At 37.7% G+C, this 20461-nt stretch overlaps 1 protein-coding gene across 4 annotated transcripts in view; it reads left to right on the top strand.

Moving 5' to 3' along the window:
- Positions 1–20461, top strand: part of KLHDC3 (kelch domain containing 3) — a 67046-nt gene that overhangs the window by 35713 nt on the left and 10872 nt on the right. For all 4 annotated transcript variants that reach the window (XM_070734631.1, XM_070734630.1, XM_070734633.1 and 1 more), the window contains one exon: positions 3727–3835. In XM_070734631.1, coding sequence (XP_070590732.1) covers positions 3727–3835 — 109 coding nt within the window. The remainder of the gene's footprint in view (positions 1–3726; positions 3836–20461) is intronic.

Below are 20461 nucleotides of genomic sequence, written 5' to 3'. Positions count from 1 at the left end.
TATATCATAATGTTCTAATTTTTCAAAGATTTAAGTTCATAACAATCTCAGCACTGTATATTAAACCCTCTTAAAAATAATTGCATCAAAGAGGACAATTAACTGCCAAAAACTTAGGAAAATAAAACTTTAACTTACTTAACATAGTTAACACCAAGCAAATATTGCTGAAGTGAGAATTCTATAATTTAGGGGCAACTATGTAAAATACAGTTGTTATTTACTTTTTGAAGATATATAAGAACAGATACAACAATGGTAGAGTTAATATTTTTCATTATCTGTTTTTTAAATTAGGTATAATTTAGGTGATTTAGTGCCTTAAAGTAGAGTAATAACAATTGCATAAACAGAACTGTTAGCTTTAAGACATTAAAATCACTAAAATAATTTTGTTGTATTCAGTTAAGGTCTGTCTAATGCATTATCCTAAAACTCCATAGCAATTTTTTTTCATTTCTCAGTTTTTTCTTGGAATAAATTCTTGGAATAAATAGATTTTTCTGTTTCCTCTATTCTCCTTTCCTAGTCATATTCAAAAAATAATCAAGAAAAAAGTTATTTTCTTTTAATAATGAAATCAGTTGGTGATTGGAGGCAAAATAAAGTACTAAGATCAGGAAAAGAAATGAACTGCAGCCTAAGGAAGACTGCTTAATGATAATGAATCAGTGGTGGGTTGTTCCCAGTTCGGCCCGGTTCAGCAAACTGGTAGCAATAGTTGTGGGAGGCTCCACCCACCCAGCTGGGATGCTTCAGTGCACACGCAAACTGGTAGCAATGGAATTTAGAACCCACTACTGAATTGAATACTGGGGGGGGGGGGGGGTTGGGGGGGGAGAGATGTAACACCTGATTTATAGGGCAGGCTACCTGGAAGATTGAATAGGAACAGTTTAGTTCCCTCCCTCCCTTCCCATCCCTCCCTCCTTCCCAATGTATTTCAACTTCAATCCCAAAAGATTCCAGATAGTATAGAACAGTGATGGTGAACCTATGGCATGGGTGCCACAGGTGGCCCGCAGAGCGATATCTGCTGGCACACAAGCTGTTGCCCTTGCTCAGCTTCAACGTGCATGTGTGTGCCGGTCAGCTGATTTTTGGCTCACACAGAGACTCTGGGAGGGCGTTTTTGGCTTCCAGAAAGCGTCTCGGGGGATGGGGGAGGGCATTTTTATCTTCCCCCGGCTCCAGGGATACCTTTGGAGCCTGGGGAAGGCGAAACACGAGCCTAGTGGGTCCACCAGAAGTTGGGAAACAGGCCATTTCTGGCATCCAAAGGGCCTCCTGGGAGCAAGTGAAGCTGTTTTCACCCTCCCCAAGCATTGAATTATGAGTATCGGCACTTGCGCCTGCTCAATAGTGCAAGTCAAACTCAACCCGGATAAGACGGAGTGGCTGTGGGTTTTGCCTCCCAAGGACAATTCCATCTGTCCATCCATCACCCTGGGTGGGGAATTATTGACCCCCTCAGAGAGGGTCCGCAACTTGGGCGTCCTCCTCGATCCACAGCTCACATTAGAGAACCATCTTTCAGCTGTGGCGAGGGGGGCGTTTGCCCAGGTTCGCCTGGTGCACCAGTTACGGCCCTATTTGGACCAGGACTCATTGCTCACAGTCACTCATGCCCTCATCACCTCGAGGCTCGACTACTGTAACGCTCTCTACATGGGGCTACCTTTGAAAAGTGTTCGGAAACTTCAGATCGTGCAGAATGCAGCTGTGAGAGCAGTCATGGGCTTTCCCAAAAATGCCCATGTTACACCAACACTCCGCAGTCTGCATTGGTTGCCGATCAATTTCCGGTCACAATTCAAAGTGTTGGTTATGACCTATAAATCCCTTCATGGCATCGGACCAGAATATCTCCGAGACCGCCTTCTGCTGCACGAATCCCAGCGACCGATTAGGTCCCACAGAGTCGGCCTTCTCCGGGTCCCGTCAACTAAACAATGTCGGTTGGCGGGCCCCAGGGGAAGAGCCTTCTCTGTGGCGGCCCCGACTCTCTGGAACGAACTCTACCCAGAGATTAGAACTGCCCCTACCCTCCTTGCCTTTCGTAAACTCCTGAAAATCCACCTTTGTTGTCAGGCATGGGGGAATTGAGATATCTCCCCCGAGCCTATATAATTTATGTATGGTATGTTTGTAGGTATGTCTGCTTAAAAATGGGGTTTTCTTAACTATTTTAAATTTTTTAATTGTAAATTATTAGATTTGTTATGAATTGTTTTATTATGTTGTGAGCTGCCCCGAATCTACGGAAAGGGGCGGCATACAAATCAAATCAAATCAAATAAAATAAAATAAAATAAAATAAAATAAAATAAAATAAAATAAAATAAATAAATAAATAAATAAATAAATAAATAAATAAATATGCTTTTCAGCATTTGAGGAAAAAAAGGTTTGCCATCACTGTTATAGCACATCAAATGAATAAACATATTTGTTCAGAATACCTATAAGAATCAGTTTAGTATAGTGGTTAAAGGTCCTGCACTAGAAATCAAGAGACTATGACCTCTAGTCCAATCTTAGGTGCTGTACTGGATGGGTGATTTTGGACTGTCACTTTCTTTCAGTTCTAGGGAGAAGGCAATGGTGAGTGGTGTGGATTTCTCTAGACAATTACCAGGGTTCAAGAATGATCTAAGATGCACTCCTCTACTCCTCCAAAAATCAGAATACAGCCACAAACCAAAAATTATCATAGAAAACAAAGATTAAAATTTTAAATAAACTACAGATAGATACCGCAGTCTGACAACCAATATTTTTTTAATAGTGTGGGATAAATCCATCATTACATGTGCTATTTCAATACATGGATATGAAGCATCTCTTTTTCAATGTTTATATAGCCAGCTGTATGGAAATACACCTTTATACTGTATTATTATTTTTATTTATCCCAACTTTTTTGTGCACTTTTGCAAGGAGAATTTCTAATTCAAATGTTTTATGAGAAGAAAAATATTTTCCAAGTGTAACATCTATACAGCTGTTTTTCTTCAGAATTTGCACATTTCTTCCCTCAGGCTTCTCTGCCTTCTACACTTCATGTATTTACCAAGAGGTGGCACTGTAGCTACATGTATTCTTCATATATTATAAGCCTATTTTTTGAACATTTTCAAAGAAGCTGTGTAGATTCTTATTTACAAATTCTCTTTTACCCTCCAAAACAATTGATGTTTCAAGGATCCTTATGGAGTAAAGAACTATCTAAAATGAATTCAGGGCTAAATTATTTGGAATCTTTGAACTGTGCTATCTATGATTTTCTATTTGAAGATATGTAATAGTTAATTTATACCAGCTTCTAAGAAACTGAAGGTATGAAATCTGAGGACATTTTCTAAAGATGTTTAGCCCATAGCCCATGTACAATTGCAGGGTTTCGTATATTGTTGAAGCACAACTCCTAACCCAGTTGTGCGTCTATCAATAAACTATCATCAGAGAACTAAAGCTCATAAACATAAAATACTACAAGACCTTGTTTTCTGTGAAGCTTACAAGGTATTTGGAATCTGTCCTAAAATAAATTATTCTGATTAAGAAATGAGTAAAGAAACAGTGGAAAGAAAGATGAGATGTTTAAGCCATTGGTTTAGATTCTGTATAAGACATAAACTCCCTACAACGAGTTTGTCCCTTTGATTCATCTATAATAAAATACCTTGCAATATTTGTATTTAATGGTCTATATGTTTTCTCTAGTCTCCTTTACCTGGAAGAAAATTGAACCCAAAGGGAAGGGACCATGTCCTCGCCGTAGACAATGCTGCTGTAGGGTCGGAGACAAGATCATCCTCTTTGGGGGCACCAGGTAAATAATACTTCAGATTGCCTTTATTAATGTTCTGCTTCATCTGTATATTTGAATAAATTGTTTCCTAGTCTTAAATAATGTAAAATGTGTGTTTGGAGGGGGGGTTTCTATAAAGACCAAAACCCCCTAAATCATAAAACATTAATTATTCTAAAGCCTCTATCGAGTCTTTATACCTCTATACAATGGTTTTGAACCCTAGATATACTAATGCATGCAAATGTCGAAGCCTACACACACAAACACACACACACACACACACCTGAACAAGTTTTTCCTAACTTCATATCCTCCAGATATTTTACACTGTATTTCCCATCTTGGTTGGGAACAGTAGTTGTGAGGATCAAGAAAACATTGCATTTAAGAAGACTGTTTCCTGATGACTTCAAGAACCCCCTAGATGTCATTTCACATTCTTTGTGAAATAATTGTTCAAATACCTCTGGGATACAGAATATCAGACAGTTTTAAAATGTCACTGTGATTGAATGATTGAATAGCTACCTATCCTGAAATGCCACGATTTATAGACAAACTGAACTATTTATTTATTTATTCATTCAGATATAGCTTCATTCTGTTAATCAAGTTTTTTGGAATCATTTGCTTTTTACATTGTGATCCATTGTTTTGCTTTTATGTGAGGCAATACTGGGAAAGAAGGAAAGGGTTTTCCCTCCCTAAAGTGCAGTTATCAATGTACTATTACATCGGGGCACAACATTTTACTTGTCCTATTGATCAGAACTAATATGAATGTCACACTAGGGATGAACTACTATATGAATCTCTTGCTGCAGCCTGGAATACGACAGCAGCGGAGGCTCTAGACCGAATTGCGCCTTTGCAACTTCTCTGTGGCAGTAGACCCTGGAGATCTCTTTGGTTCACTGAGGAACTCCCGGGGATGAAACGCCAGAAGAGATGTCTAGAAAAGCATTGGAGGGGAAGTAAATCCGAATCTGACCAAATACTTGTAAAAGCTCATATGGAGATTTATAAAGTGGCATTCAGGGCAACAAGATGCGCATATAATGTCGCCTTGATTGCATCTGCGGAATCCCGCCCAGCCACCCTGTTTAGGGAGACACGCTTCCTCCTTAATCGGGGGGAGTTGACGAACCTTTGCAGGGTAGTGCTGAGGACTTTAATAAGATAAAGATAAAATCGCTCAGATCCGGATGGACCTTGACTCCAATTGGAATGCAGTGTCGGCTGATAATGAGTCAGTCGAGATGAAAGGGGCCCATCCTAGTCCATCTGTATGGGAGGAGTTTGACCTGGTAAAACCTGATGAAGTGGACAAGGCCATGGGAGCTGTGAGTTCCGCCACTTCTTTATTGGACCTGTGTCCCTCCTGGCTAGTTTTGGCCAGCAGGGAGGTGACACGGACCTGTGCCAGGAGATTAGCAATGCTTCTTTGAGGGAGGGGTCCTTTCCAGCTCCCTACAAGGAGGCACTCATGCGCTCCCTCCTCAAGAAGCCTTCCCTGGATCCAGCTGTATTTAACAACTATTGTCCTGTCTCCAATCTTCCCTTTATGGGGAAGGTTGTTGAGAAGGTGGTGTCGCTCCAGCTCCAATGGTCCTTGGATGAAGCCAATTATCCAGGCCCTCAACAGTCAGGCCCGGCTACAGCATGGAAACTGCTTTGGTCGCACTGATGGATGATCTCTGGCAGGCCCGGGGTAGGGGTTTATCCTCTATCCTGGTGCTCCTTTGACCTCTCAGTAACTTTCGATACCATCGACCATGGTATCCTTCTGTGCCGATAAGAGGGGTTGGGAGTGGGAGGCACTGTCTCACGGTGGTTCTCCTCCTACTTCTCCAGTCAGTCGCAGTCAGTGTTAGTGGGGGGGTCAGAGGTCGACTCCTAGGTACCTCCCTTGTGGAGTTCCTCAGGAGTCAGTCTTCTCCCCCTGCTATTTAATATCTATATAAAACCACTGGGTGAGATCATCCGAGGGCACAGGGTGAGTTATCATCCGTATGCTAATGATACTCAGTTGATTTCTATGGAACCAACTCCCCCCCCCTGATATCCGTACTTCTCCCACCCTGCTGGCCTTTCACAAAGCTACGAAGACCTGACTTTGCCGACAGGCCTGGGGTCCATAAATTTACAGCTTGATGGCCAACTGTAAGAATGGTGTGCATGTATATGAGTGTGTTTTTCTTTTTTTATAACTTTTTATGGGTTTTTAAATTTGTTATATTTTAATCTCAGGCAACTATTCAACTTCTTTTACTGTTTTGTATTTATTCTTATATTTGTACCACTATTGTAAGCCGCTCTGAGTCCTTTGGGATTGGGCGGCATAGAAGTCGAATAAATAAATAAATAAATAAATAAATACATACATACATACATACATACATACATACATACATACATCTCCACCCTCTGTCCACTCAGTGAAGCAGTGGAAGTGATGTGCCTGTGTCTGGAGGCTGTTAGGGTCTGGATGGATGCTAACAGGCTCAATCTCAGTCCCAACAAGAGGGAAAGGCTGTGGGTGCTGCCTCCCAAGGACACTTCCATCTGTTCATCCATTACCCTGGGAGCAGGACTTTTGACGCCCTCAGAAAGGGTCCGCAACTTGGGCGTACTCCTCAATCCACAACTGACATTGGATCATCATCTTTCGGCTGTGGCCAGGGGGGCATTTGCCCAGGTTCATCTGGTGCACCAGTTGCGGCCCTATCTGGACAGGGAGTCTCTACTCACAGTCACTCATGCCCTTATCACCTTGAGGTTTGACTACTGCAATGCTCTCTACATGAGGCTACATTTTTAAGAGTGTTCGGAAACTTCAAATCGTCCAGAATGCAGCCTTGTGAGAGGTTATAGGCCTTCCAAGGCATACCCATATTTCTCCATCACTCTGTGGACTGCATTGGCTGCCGATTGGTTTCCAGACACAATTCAAAGTGTTGGTTATGACCTATAAAGCCCTACATGGCATTGGACCAGATTACCTCCGGACTGCCTTCTGCCTCATGAGTCCCAGCGACCAGTTAGGTCCCACAGTGTTGGCCTTCTCCAGCTCCCATCAACTAGACAATGTTGTTTGGCAGGACCTAGGGGAAGAGCCTTCTCTGTGGGGACCCCAGCCCTCTGGAATCAGCTCCCCCCAGAGATTTGCACTGCCTCCACCCTCCTTTTCTTCCGTAAAAGACCTATCTTTTAAATGTTTAAATGACTGTCAGGCTTGAGACCATTAGACCCTAGCCCCCTGGCCGACAAGTGTACTATGTCTTGCTGTGTGAATGGGAATGAATGATATTAAATGTTATTAGAGTTTTTAAAGTTTTTTAGCTATATTAATTGGATTTTTTAGATGTGTATATTGTATATTGTTTTGATATGTTGTGAGCCACCCTGAATCCTTGGAGAGGGATGGCATACAAATCCAATAAATAAATAAACAAATTTAAAATAATTTGGTTATCACCTGTTGTGAATAGTGTCCATAGCTTTGTCTTGAGACATTTCTTAGGCAAATAGGCAATTTCTTCAAGATGGTCTTCCTGTGTTTGAGCTCACAACTTAACCTTTTAAATGTCCCTTCATTCTTGAATTTTACTGAAAAGGTCAAGTGATTCCAAGTCATTCAACATGCGCTGAATAAGATAATGGACTCTCATATAGAGTACACGCTTGATGCTGCTCCTGTATCAGCAAACACCTTCTTTCCTACATTGTGGATTGATTTTGAAAGTAGGATTAGCATTTCTGTGCTAGGGTATTTAAACTGAAGCAAATAACTTTTATTTGCAAAATTCGATCTTATGACTGCTCTGTTTTTCTACTACCTTTCCCCCCCTCGCCTTATCACACATCCCAGATCCTCAATTCAGACAAATCCTTGCTTAGAACTGTTTCAAGCTGTTTCTTTGATTTCTGTAGCTGCCTATTTCAATAAATGAGAGTAGTAGAAAAAAAATCAAGCAATTTTTGGCAAACCTGGTCTTAATCCAATTTAGTGAGTTTTTGGTTATTGCATGAAACAACAAACAGTTGTTTCAGTTCTGGAGACCTCATCTACAAAGAGATATTGATAAAATTGAACGGGTCCAAAGACGGGCTACAAGAATGGTGGAAGGTCTTAAGTATAAAACGTATCAGGAAAGACTTAATGAACTCAATCTGTATAGTCTGGAGGACAGAAGGAAAAGGGGGGACATGATCGAAACATTTAAATACGTTAAAGGGTTAAATAAGGTTCATGAGGGAAGTGTTTTTAATAGGAAAGTGAACACAAGAACAAGGGAACACAATCTGAGGTTAGTTGGGGGAAAGATTAGAAGTAACGTGAGAAAATATTATTTTACTAAAAGAGTAGTAGATCCTTGGAACAAACTTCCAGCAGATGTGGTTGGTAAATCCACAGTAACTGAATGTAAACATGCCTGGGGTAAACATATATTCATCCTAAAATAAAATACAAGAAATAGTATAAGGGCAGACTAGATGGACCATGAGGTCTTTTTCTCCCGTCAATCTTCTATGTTTCTATGTTTCAAACTAAAGGTCTTGATTTTTTCCACTTTATATCAGCAGTGTGCTCTAAATTCCCCACTCAAACTGTCCAGTTTTGGGGTTCATCATTCTGTCCTCCCATACCAAGAAACTGTCTAAATGCATATGTGTTTTAATTTGTATGTGTGTATACATGAGTATATGGCTGGAATTATTGTGAAATCACCTGGTTCTAAAAATGGCACCATTAGTACATTAGTTCCCTCTTGTAATTGCTTTTCATATTTTTGAAAACAGCTAAATTCATACACTATATGCTGAAAATGAATGCTAGCAGTTTATTTGGTTTTATAATATGCCATTGAATCTAGTGCATGGTTATCAGTCTAAGAGATGTACTTCAAGAAGCAAGACATGATAATTTCTTCTGTTGTTCAGTTAGAGTCTGCGGAGAGGGGCGGCATACAAATCCAATAAATAAAAATAAAATAAATTGATTAGCTTATGGTTTACTAATACTGCTTTAGAGTTTTGAGTTAACATGTCAATTTCGGGTTGGTGTGCATATGGATTAAAAGCTGGACATAGGATTAAAATATTGCTGTATGGAAAAACTCAGGATGTGGGCCAGAATAATTTTATCCATTTTTTTTCTTTTTTAAAAAAAAGATGCTTTCAAGTGAAATTCATTTTGCTTTTCTAATTTTTTTGGTAACTTTTTTATTTTATTTAAAATATGTAAATAGCTGCCCATCTTCTGACCAACTCTGAGCAGCTCCCAAGCAAACTTAAAAAATATTCTGCCATTTCCTTGACTTATTAGCTTCTGAAATTTTCTTTTGCAAATGTAGTGATGAAGACATTTCATAATATTTAGCTGCAAAATGAGAGATAACATTTTCAATTATATCCAGTACTGTGAGCTAGTCTTTTTCTTTTCCATCCCTGTTTTTTTAAAAAAACATCGTGCTTTTACATTGTTAATATTTGCAACTCATCACGATTTACACTAAGCCATTTAAATAATAGAGTATAATTAAAACCATAAATAATAACATAGAATGTATGCTTACTCTTAAAGAATAAGCAAGCACAAATACTATACATTGCTGCAGCTATCAACCAACACAAATTGTTGAATACTCTGTAGAAAAGTTTTGCTTTGGCAACTTTGGGAAGGGATTTGCACCAACCTGTTGTTTCAAGGGGAAGGCTATTCCACAAGGTCAAGTTCACTGAAGAGAAGCACTTTCTCTCTCCCTCATTTGTATCTGGAGAACACTCAGCATCTCCTACCAGAAAAAAAGATACAAGATGGGTCATTCCTACCTCATTTCTAAGCCGTTTAGGTATATTTGTAAATCACCCAGAGTCACACAAGTGTTATAGGTGGTATAAAAATTTGGCAAATATGTAAGTAAGGAGAAGGGGTCTAAATGCCAAAAAGAGCATTTGGAACCAACCCCAGAAACTGTTAACCAATGCAGCACCTGCAGTATATTTGTCTCATAGCTATAATGATTCTTACTGTCAGCATATGGGAACTACATTCTGCACCATTTGCAGATTATAAGTAATATGCCAAGCAGCGATTCCATGTCAAGGGCATTGTGGTAGTCTTCCCTAAGTGGTGATTTATTTATTTATAAAATTTATTGGCTGCCCATTTTACCATAGAATAATCTGTGCAGCTTATAATCATACATTTCTGTTGCCAAACTAGCCAAAACGTGCTATTTTTCAACCTCCTTGTACTTGTGCTTAATTTTCATAAATGTTAATCATACCTATATTTCATTGAGCATTTCCTATTAATAGATAATAGCAGTACACTTTTGAAAAGTCTGGCTAGTATGCCATAAATATAGCATGAATCCACTTCTATGCTGTACACATTCATGATATTCTATACAAGCTAGACTCTCTAACGTAAAAAATATCTTGCAATCCAAAGTAACATTGCCCATACCCATCCACTAGGACCAGGAGATGAACACGGTGCTCTGAATTATACTTAAGAACACCTATGCAAATTGGGAAATTTCCTACTTCATAAAAGTAAAATGCAAATTTCAGCATATGTCCCCCCCCTCCTCACTCCATATATTTTCTTTTACGTACTCCTTTCGTTAGAGTACCTCTTAGTCCTTCATTCTAATCTGGCAGGAAGAAAACATTAACTCCTAGAAAAAAGAAAGGACCATTTTCAAAGTACAAATGGGCAATGAAGATAAAGCTATGTGGGAAAGGGAAGGTGGTGTTAAATTGCTAAAAAAGCTATGTGGGCTGCAGGGTACTCATAGGTAATATAAACAGTAGATATCTGTATTCTTGTCTTATTTCCTGTGTTGACATTTTTCTCTTTTTGGTGAATGCTATTGCCTGCCTGGAGCTTTTCACACAACTTGCATTTTTCCCATCACTTTAAGGAATAGGTTTAATTCCAACTCTAATAAAACCTAAGAGTCTCATTCCAACCTTATTATATGATTGATATTCATGTGCGATAGTGGTTTAAAACGGTGCTGCTTTTCAAATACCACTAATCCTCAACTTCATTTAGTCACCATTCAAAGTTATGCCACCACTGAAAAATGGAACGGCCGTATGGTCAAATTTCATATGCTTGGCAGCTGGTTCATATTTACGACTTGTTGTGTCCCAAGGTCACCTGATCTCCTTTTGCGACATTCTGACAAGTAAAGTCAGTGGGGAAGTCAGATTCACTTTAACAACCAGGTTACTAACTTACCAACTGCAGTGATTCACCTAACAGCTGTGGCAAGAAAGGTTCTAAAATGGGGCAAAACATGCCTCACTTTACAACATATATTCTGGGCTCGATTGTAGTTATAAGTTGAGAACTACCTGTATACACATAGTTTTTTTTAAATCCTCAGGAAACAATTAACAGTCTGCCTATAGCAGGGTCTTGACAAAAATTATTCTGTGTTTACAATTAAAAAAATATTTTTTACTGCTGCAGATTTTAGTCCTATTTCTCTGAAATTGGGAGAAGGAGGTATTTTTTATTCTTGTTTAAAGAAATGATGAACAGTTATTTCCACACTTACATCTGGCAATATTATCTAATCTAGGAAATATAATTGGGCCAAAGGGAAGTTTTACTCTCACCTCAGATTTTATATAAAGAAGACAAAAAGCAGAAGCAGCTAAGCTTATTATGAACAGCAGCAGTTGTTACAATACTTTGTATATATTATACAGTAATACCTCGTCTTATGAACCTAATTGGTTCCCGGGGGAGATTCGTAAGACGAAACATTGTTTCCCATAGGAAACAATGTAAGATCAATTAATCCGTGCAACGAAAGAAAAAAACGCAAAAAAACGCCGCCGCCCGGCTGTCACCTTTTGAAACAGCCGGGGGGCTTCTCAGCGTCCTCCTGAACCCAAACGCCAAACCCGAACTTCCGGGTTCGGCGTTCGGGAGGCCGCCGAGAAGCCCCCCGGCTGTTTCAAAAAGCGACAGCTGGGCAGCGGCGGGTTCGTAAGAAGGAAAAAGTTCGTAAGAAGAGGCAAAAAAATTCTGAACCCCGGGTTCGTATCTCTGGTTGTTCGTAAGACGAGGGATTCGTATCATGAGGTACCACTGTATATGCCATATGTAATGTAAACATAACTTAATATAATATTTATAGTGCCTTTCATTACGGTCCATATTAGGTACATGAATTAATAAATGCCCGTTGCAGTCATGAATAGCATTCCATAAAGCGACACTGTGGAACAATATTTTCCAAGAATAAAATATTGAGACTTGAACAGACAATTGTTTTCTGATTGTAGAATTACATACCAGTATCTACTATGTTATAAACAATTTAGAAAGGCACAATCAAGAAATTCTTTAGGCTGCATAACAATAATTGTAATCTGCAACTATAAAACAGAGTCCTACCTGAAAGGCAGAATTACTTTTGTCTTTATAACCAAATTTATATTTAATTGAAGCATCTAACTTGATAAAAGAATTAGGAGATTTGTTAGTGGTGACTTCGCCAAAATATAAATCACCTGGTCAAGATAGTTACCAACTGCTTAAAACTGGAAAATTTGTGAATATAATACTTGCATAAATTACTGACCAGTGCATGTAAATCTATATTCTTAGAGATGAATGTAACAGCTGTGTTCATTAGAAATTAAGTTTTCTAAAATAATCTGTTTGCCTGAAACTTTAAAAATATTTTAAGCAATTTAAAATAACAAAAAAAAATTGTTGTCTAACAGGTATATGAAAGCTAATTTTAATAAACCTTTAAGAAATTGAAACAAAAAATATGTCCACTAATTCAGTACAAGCTATATACCTCGGTTTGGTTAATATTTCAAGCTTTTTAGACTGTGGTTTATGAATCTGAAAAGATACTGTATGGTTGTGCACTATTTCTCTCATTATATTCTAACCTCAGCATGTTGTCTTTCAATCTTACTCTATTACACCATTAGATTAAATACCATTTAATACAATAATATTCCTGATTACTTTTCCAAGCAGATAGGTACCAAGTAAACGGATCGTCTGAGATGCAGGATTTCTGGCACTAAATAAATAGATTTGGGCAATTCTTTTGATGAAGTACTGCCTAAAGATCCTTCTGAAAGACAGTGTATAGTAATGCAGTGTATTGTGTGTTAAGTAGTAGTATGTTGCTACTACACACTTACCCAGTAATCTAACTGAAATCATAGAGCTCAGATACAAACATCAGTATTATTAGCACAAATGTTTATTATTACTAGGTTCAAGATGTTCATAAAAACTGATTGCCAGAAACTTAAAATTAGTCAATTAATTTTCTTTATCTTAATTTACTCTTAATTCCCCTCAGCTGTTTTCTTCTTCTGTGGCCATGCTCTACTATCCAGGGTTGGAAGGCAAATATCTGATTTGATGAAGTGATCCATTGATAATGATTCTTTTAAAATTGATTGTTCATGTTATTTACACCTTGTTAAATCCTAAATTCAAAAACAACAGTAAGGTTATCTAGTCAAATATGTATTTCTGAAGTAGTTTTCTAGATATGACCAGATTTGCTCTTATAGTAGTATGCCTTGCTAATGCACAGTAATTCACATTTATGTATATAGGTTACTGTAATTAATATTAGTGTATTATTAATTATTAATAGTGTATTAAAATAGAGAAGAGGTGCTGCAAATTTGTAGACCTTGAAAAAGTTTCTCACAAAGGAAAAATGCTTCTAAGAAGTAGATTTATGTAATGCAATATTTATTTATTTTTATTGATTGATTGATTTTTTTCCAATACACAATGAGGGTTTTAGTGGGTATACACATAGTAAAATACATAATGAAGGTTATAGAGGATATACTCATAGTAAAATATATCTAAGAAAGAATAGAAGAGAAGATATAGGAATAAAACATATCAATGAAAGAATAGAAGAGATATAGGAATAGAAGAAAGGAATAGGAGATATAGGAGAGCAATAGGACAGAGGACGGAAGGCACTCTAGTGCACTTGTACTCGCCCCTTACTGACCTCTTAGGAATCTGGATAGGTCAACCATGGATAGTCTAAGGGTAAAGTGTTGGGGGTTTGGGGATGACACTATGGAGTCCAGTAATGTGTTCCACGCTTCGACAACTCGGTTACTGAAGTCATATTTTTTACAGTCAAGTTTGGAGCGGTTAATATTAAGTTTAAATCTGTTGTGTGCTCTTGTGTTGTTGTGGTGGAAGCTGAACTAGTTGCTGACAGGCAGGACGTTGCAGCATATGATCTTGTGGGCAATACTTAGATCATGTTTAAGGAGTCTTAGTTCTAAGCTTTCTAGGCCCAGGATTGAAACTCTAGTCTCGTAGGGTATTCTGTTTCGAGTGGAGGAATGAAGGGCTCTTCTGGTGAAGTATCTTTGGACATTTTCAAGGGTGTTAATGTCTGAGATGCGATATGGGTTCCAAACAGATGAGCTGTATTCGAAGATGGGTCTGGCGAAATTGAATGTTATATTAATTTACATGTATAGTCTTGAGAAGTACCTTAAAGGCTAATTAAATATGTACAGTCATAGTAAATATATTGTTCTTTAAAGCATATATTACTTCATATGATTATTCATAATAACTTCATGAACTAGTTAATTAAGGTTTGTATATTATTGTTATAAACAAGAATAAACTTCTTATTTCGTATTTCAGCTTCCTAACGAAATAATAACAGTTATTTAATAATAGAGATAACATTGATTAAAAATAACCAAAGCAATGGAAAATAAGATAACCAGAAAAAGTAAACAGATAAAATACTAATTAAAGAGATGGAATATTAGAATATTAATTTGAAGAGTTTATTTTGATTACCACATTTGTTTCTCTGACTATTAATGCATATTAAATGTCTCTTACTATTTTTCATTGCATACTGCAATTTTCCATATCATTTGTTCATGTGATAGGACTGTTTACTGTGCAGATAAGTGGCTTAGAAAAAGGGGGTAGGAGAGCTGGACTCACTTCCTCTGAATAACTATCAAGTGGAACTGGCTAGACTGATAAGATGTTTTCCAGGAAGTTGTTGTAAAAGAAGAGGTTCCTGTGTATTGTATTGTCCTGAAAGTGACAGGTCACCAGGAAGTAAGGGGCAAGAACAAAGCAGTAGATAAAACCTCAGCATAGTGTAAGGATTAAAGTACTAATAGAAAAGTTACATCCAGCTAGTCTTTGGTTTACTTATAAAATGGAACAGTAGGATGAACACGGGGAGGGACTTCTCTCACTGTTAATTCAAATTTAAAGAAATCTTTATTTCTCTTCACCTGCATTTCAAATATAGTTTACAGCCCTATACACCCACATATTTTTTTGGTTCAGCTAGAGTAAATCAAATAAAACATAGAGATTTTAAAGCAGAATAAAAACATTAAAAATCTGTTTATAAGAAATAATAGTGGGATGTTTTAGGAATTTATCATCTTCATCTCAGGGTGAAGGAAATGCTTTGCACTATTTTTATTGGATTACCACAAGGACAGACAGATCCAAAGTTCAGTAGGATCTACCAGTATTGTATATCTCTTCATCAAAATATTTTAATCATAGCAAGTACATTGATCTAAAGAAAATGCTGTGGCTTCCATTGTTAACACTGATTATTAATAACACTTTTATTGAATCTCTGTGTGGCTTTTGTGGTCACTTTGAAAGTTCTGTCAGATCTAGAATGATTCCAAATATAGATATAGTATAAGTTCAGTATAGATCCCTTTAGTGCAATAAATTACTTCAGAGCTCCCTTCTCTTTATTTTGCTCTGATCAATATATCCATGGTTCTAATGAAAAACAAAACAAAAAGAAAATAGAACTCATAATTGCAAAGTCTGCTTAAAAATGAGATGTACTGTATATCGTATTATCCAAAGAGTAAAAAGCTATTACAAATCTGAGTTTATTTCTCTTGCAGACCCTATAATTAAATATAACTTCCATGACTCTTGAAAAATATGTTTGTTTTTTTATAGAAACTTTTATTGAAGCCTTGCCATACTTGAATTTCTAGCTGGAAAAAAATTACAAAAATTAATCATTGCTATCTGTCATCTTTCCATTTGCCAGTGAAAGAAAAGCTCGGTATCACTGTAAAGGTTTACGGTATCCCTAGGAAATGGATTGGCCATTCACTTCTTAAACATAAAATAAGTTTCCATAGAGATAGTGGGAATTTCATTTTCAGGATATCAGTTTTACAGTATATGGAATATTAAACAGCAAAAATATTTGAGGTACACGTTGCTACTAAATGTGAATTATTGGAGAGCATGTTTATCAAATTTTTCCAGAATAAATTCTGATTGAGTTCAGAATGTGATTAAAATCTTTCCATTTTAGAATGCCATAAGTTAATTGGTGAGGAAAAGGAAAAAGAATTGTAGTTAATAACATGTATCATTAACTATACTGAACCTGAATTCCTGTTAATGTTGCATTCTTGCATTTACTGTCTGTAAAATACTCTTGCTGACAGTCTTGCAAACTCACTCAGAACAAGCAGTGTGAAGCTTCTTCAGTGTATGGCTGATAAAAATAGGTGCCCTAAAACAGCCTCCCCCCCAACCCCTCCAGATGCGGCCTGTTTAAAACCAGGTGTGGAGAAATGGGCAAACACACGCACCTGAAGCTGGATGTGCATGATCAGAGGGCGCTTGTGCTTCTACACAACACTCCATTCATGTGAATGGAGGGCGCACACATGCAGATCTCACAAATAGAGCTGGGCGCACACGTATGCTCCTGCCTCTCACACATCCCACCCACATGCCTCTAGCTGGAGGCTGCTGCCTTAAAATATTCCTCACAGAGGGCCACTCACCCAGGAAGCCTGGTCTTGCTCTTCAGTAGTCAATTTTGTTTTGAACCTAATATCTATTAACTCTGAAAACGTCTGTAAAATACAGGTGGTCTTCGTCTTACAACAATTTGTTTAGAATAGAATAGAATAGCTTTATTGGCCAAGTTTGGACAAACAAAGAATTTGTCTTTGATGCATATGCTCTCAGTGTACATAAAAGAAAATATACATTTGTCAAGAATCATGAGGTACAACATTCAATGATTGTCATAGGGGTCAAATAAGCATTGAAGAAACAATCAATATTAATAAAAAACTTAGGAAACAAGCAACAATTATTCAATTATTCCTCTGTAGAACTGTATCAGCAGCTCCTTGGGTAGTTTGAGCTTCCTGAGTTGGCGCTGAAAGAACATTCTTTGTTGTGCTTTTTTGATGATGTTTTTGATGTTAGGTGACCATTTTAGATCTTGAGATATGATAGAACCTAGAAATTTGAAGGTCTCTACTGTTGATACTGTGTTGTCTAGTATTGTGAGAGGTGAACGGATCGAAAGGTTTCTCCTAAGGTCTACCACCATTTCTATGGTCTTGAGTGTGTTCAGTTCTAGATTGTTCCGGTCACACCACAAGGTTAGTTGTTCTTCCGGTTCGGACAGGTTTGACTGTACCAGTAGCAACCCGCTGGTGACTCACAATGATGTCACGGAACTGGTTTTGTCTATGCTGGTCCATGTATATCTGTTTTGGGGAAATTCTTTTTGATTGGGGTGGGTTTTTTCTTCTTCTGCACATGTGCAGAAGCTGAGTTTCCAGTACTGTATATGCATCACCATCTTGGTTTTGGCTCTCTTTTTTTGGATTTTTTCCCCAGCACTGCGCACATGTGCGCAAAGCAAATGCACACCCAGGAGGCTTGGCCACACAACATCCTGTAGCATCCTGGAGTCATGTGACTACCATTTGAGATCTTCCTAACTGTTTTGTGGCAAGCAAAATCAACAAGGGACCCCAGATTTATTTAACACCCCCATGATTCTCCTAACTGCCATGATTCATTTAATACCCATGGCAAAAAAGTCATAAAATTGGGTATGACTTATTTAACAACTGCTATGTTTGGCAGTCAAAATTTTGGTCTTGGCTGTGGTCATAACTCGAAGATTATCTCTTATGTTACAAATTGCCTTTTCTTCCTCTTACAAAGATAGGAAACTCATTATGGTTTCCTGATTTGTGGTTACAAAATAAGATTAGATTATTTTTCCTAGAAAGCTTCAAAATTGTGGTAGTCTTTGCAAAGTGTTTTTTTAAATGCCCAAGTATATGACAGACCTTTGCAAGAACTATCAATTTTGTTAAAGCTGAAGCTATAAGAAAAATGGAAATGTGTTGGTATTATTACAGTACTATGTTTTCGTTTCTCATAGTAGAAATGATTTAAAGCTGCTGTGCTTTCATTTTCTGGTGAAATAATGAGAATTTTCACTGATGCATATCTCTTTTCCAAGACCTAAACCTGAGTAGTTCTGCTGTTGAAGTATCTACCTTAACTTTAAATTTAGCTTTCAGTCCTGTGATGCAGTTTCTAAATTGCTTAAAGAATGTATAATAACATATGTGATGCAAAACATCATTTGCTAAAATATGCTAAGATCAGTGCAGGCAGACTGTTTCTACATTAATTTAGTTCCTTGGCCCCATTTCTTCGAATTCTTGTTTAATCACACTAATTTAATTCCAGTCAGGTCGTTCAATAGTTGTTGGAAGATTTTGTGTAAAAGTGTTTACTTTTTACTGTCTTAACTTTTCTCTTATTCCCCCTACTTTGCTAATTATTTAAGCTTCTGTGATTCACCTCATTGCTTTCTTTTCCATTCATCCTGTAGCATAGGCCTGCTACATTTGTGCCTTGAATCTTGTCTTGATTTAATTAACAGTTGGTGATTGAATGGTAGCAGGATCTATTTCTACAGAGACTGGTTCCATGGGCCTCTAGAGAACTGAAAATGTGAATATTTTTTCTAATGTTACTGGATTTATGTGAAAATATTCATTAAGCAGTATAAAGGAGTTGCTGTTTGCTGAACAAGCTAAAATTATAATTTATCTGGTATCAGAGTGGTGTTTTGCATTTAAAAATCAGGAACTAACGAATAAAAATGTGTAGTACACTGTTTAATGCTAAAGATTACTAGTGACATGTTAAATACTGTGTACGCCATTAGATCCTATTAGATACGTAGAGTGATTATCTGAAAACAATAGGTACAATAAAGTCCATTTCCGTAAAGACACCTTATTCAACATTGTTATCTGGAACCATGGTATACTGAGCGAAAAAATTCAATCTCCTAGAAAGAAGTGAAATAAACTTAGCATAGTTTAGATCAGTGTGCTCCAAGGTTGTTTCAAGTTCCTAAATGTAATGCCTATAAGCATACATATTCTGCCAACCAGGGCTGGGTTCCTCCCGGTTCAGACCAAATTGCCTGAACCGTTAGCAACCTGTGATATTTACTAAACTCAACTGGATCCACAGAGACTCTTAAGGATTGAGGACATACCAAGGGTGGGTTCCTCCCGGTTCATACCTGGTAGCGACATGCTGGTGAAGTCATGATGATGTCACCGAACCAGATCGGTTGGTGTGGCCTCTTTTTGATTTTTTGAATTTTTTTTCCTTCTGAGCATGCACAGAAGCCAGGTTCTGGTACAGTGCATGCAGTTGCCATCTCTCTTTTTTGGCTTTGTTTTGGGGGTAGTCGTTTTTTTTATTTTTTCTAGATTTTTCATTACTGGGCATGTGCACTTTGTGTGCGTGTATCCAGCAGCGAACCAGCAGTGAGTTAAGTTGGAACCCAACCGGGACATACCACAGCCTATTTCAAGGGTATGAAGGTGTACAGTAGTCCCTCGCTATACCACGCTTCACCTACTGCTGCTTCACTTCATTGCGGGTTTTCAAGAAATATTAATGAGAAAAATCATTCATGGATCTTCGCTGGTTCGCAGGTTTCTCAGGAAGTCGATCGGCAGATTTAAACAGCCCGCGGAACTCGATCAGCAGGTTTTTTTAAAAAAAAAAATCTAAAATTGTAACTACTGTATTTAAATACTGTATCTAAAATAAATACTGTGTGGGAAGGGTTTATAAACACTTAAAACAATGAAAACTTACCAAACAATTACAATATAAATACTTAAATAAGTACTATCAGTCGATAGAAACATAGAAACATAGAAGACTGACGGCAGAAAAAGACCTCATGGTCCATCTAGTCTGCCCTTATACTATTTCCTGTATTTTATCTTACAATGGATATATGTTTATCCCAGGCATGTTTAAATTCGGTTATTGTGGATTTACCAACCACGTCTGCTGGAAGTTTGTTCCAAGGATCTACTACTCTTTCAGTAAAATAATATTTTCTCATGTTGCCTTTGATCTTTCCCCCAACTAACTTCAGATTGTGTCCCCTTGTTCTTGTGTTCACTTTCCTATTAAAAACACTTCCCTCCTGAACCCTATTTAACCCTTTAACATATTTAAATGTTTCGATCATGTCCCCCCTTTTCCTTCTGTCTTCCAGACTATACAGATTGAGTTCATTAAGTCTTTCCTGATACATTTTATACTTAAGACCTTCCACCATTCTTGTAGCCCGTCTTTGGACCCGTTCAATTTTGTCAATATCTTTTTGTAGGTGAGGTCTCCAGAACTGAACACAGTACTCCAAATGTGGTCTCACCAGCGCTCTATATAAGGGGATCACAATCTCCCTCTTCCTGCTTGTT

The sequence above is a fragment of the Erythrolamprus reginae genome, chromosome 1 (genome assembly GCF_031021105.1).
Source record: "Erythrolamprus reginae isolate rEryReg1 chromosome 1, rEryReg1.hap1, whole genome shotgun sequence".
Classification (NCBI taxonomy): domain Eukaryota; kingdom Metazoa; phylum Chordata; class Lepidosauria; order Squamata; family Dipsadidae; genus Erythrolamprus; species Erythrolamprus reginae.
The sequence above is the reverse complement of the archived record's forward strand: the minus strand, read 5'-3'. Positions and strand labels throughout refer to the sequence as shown.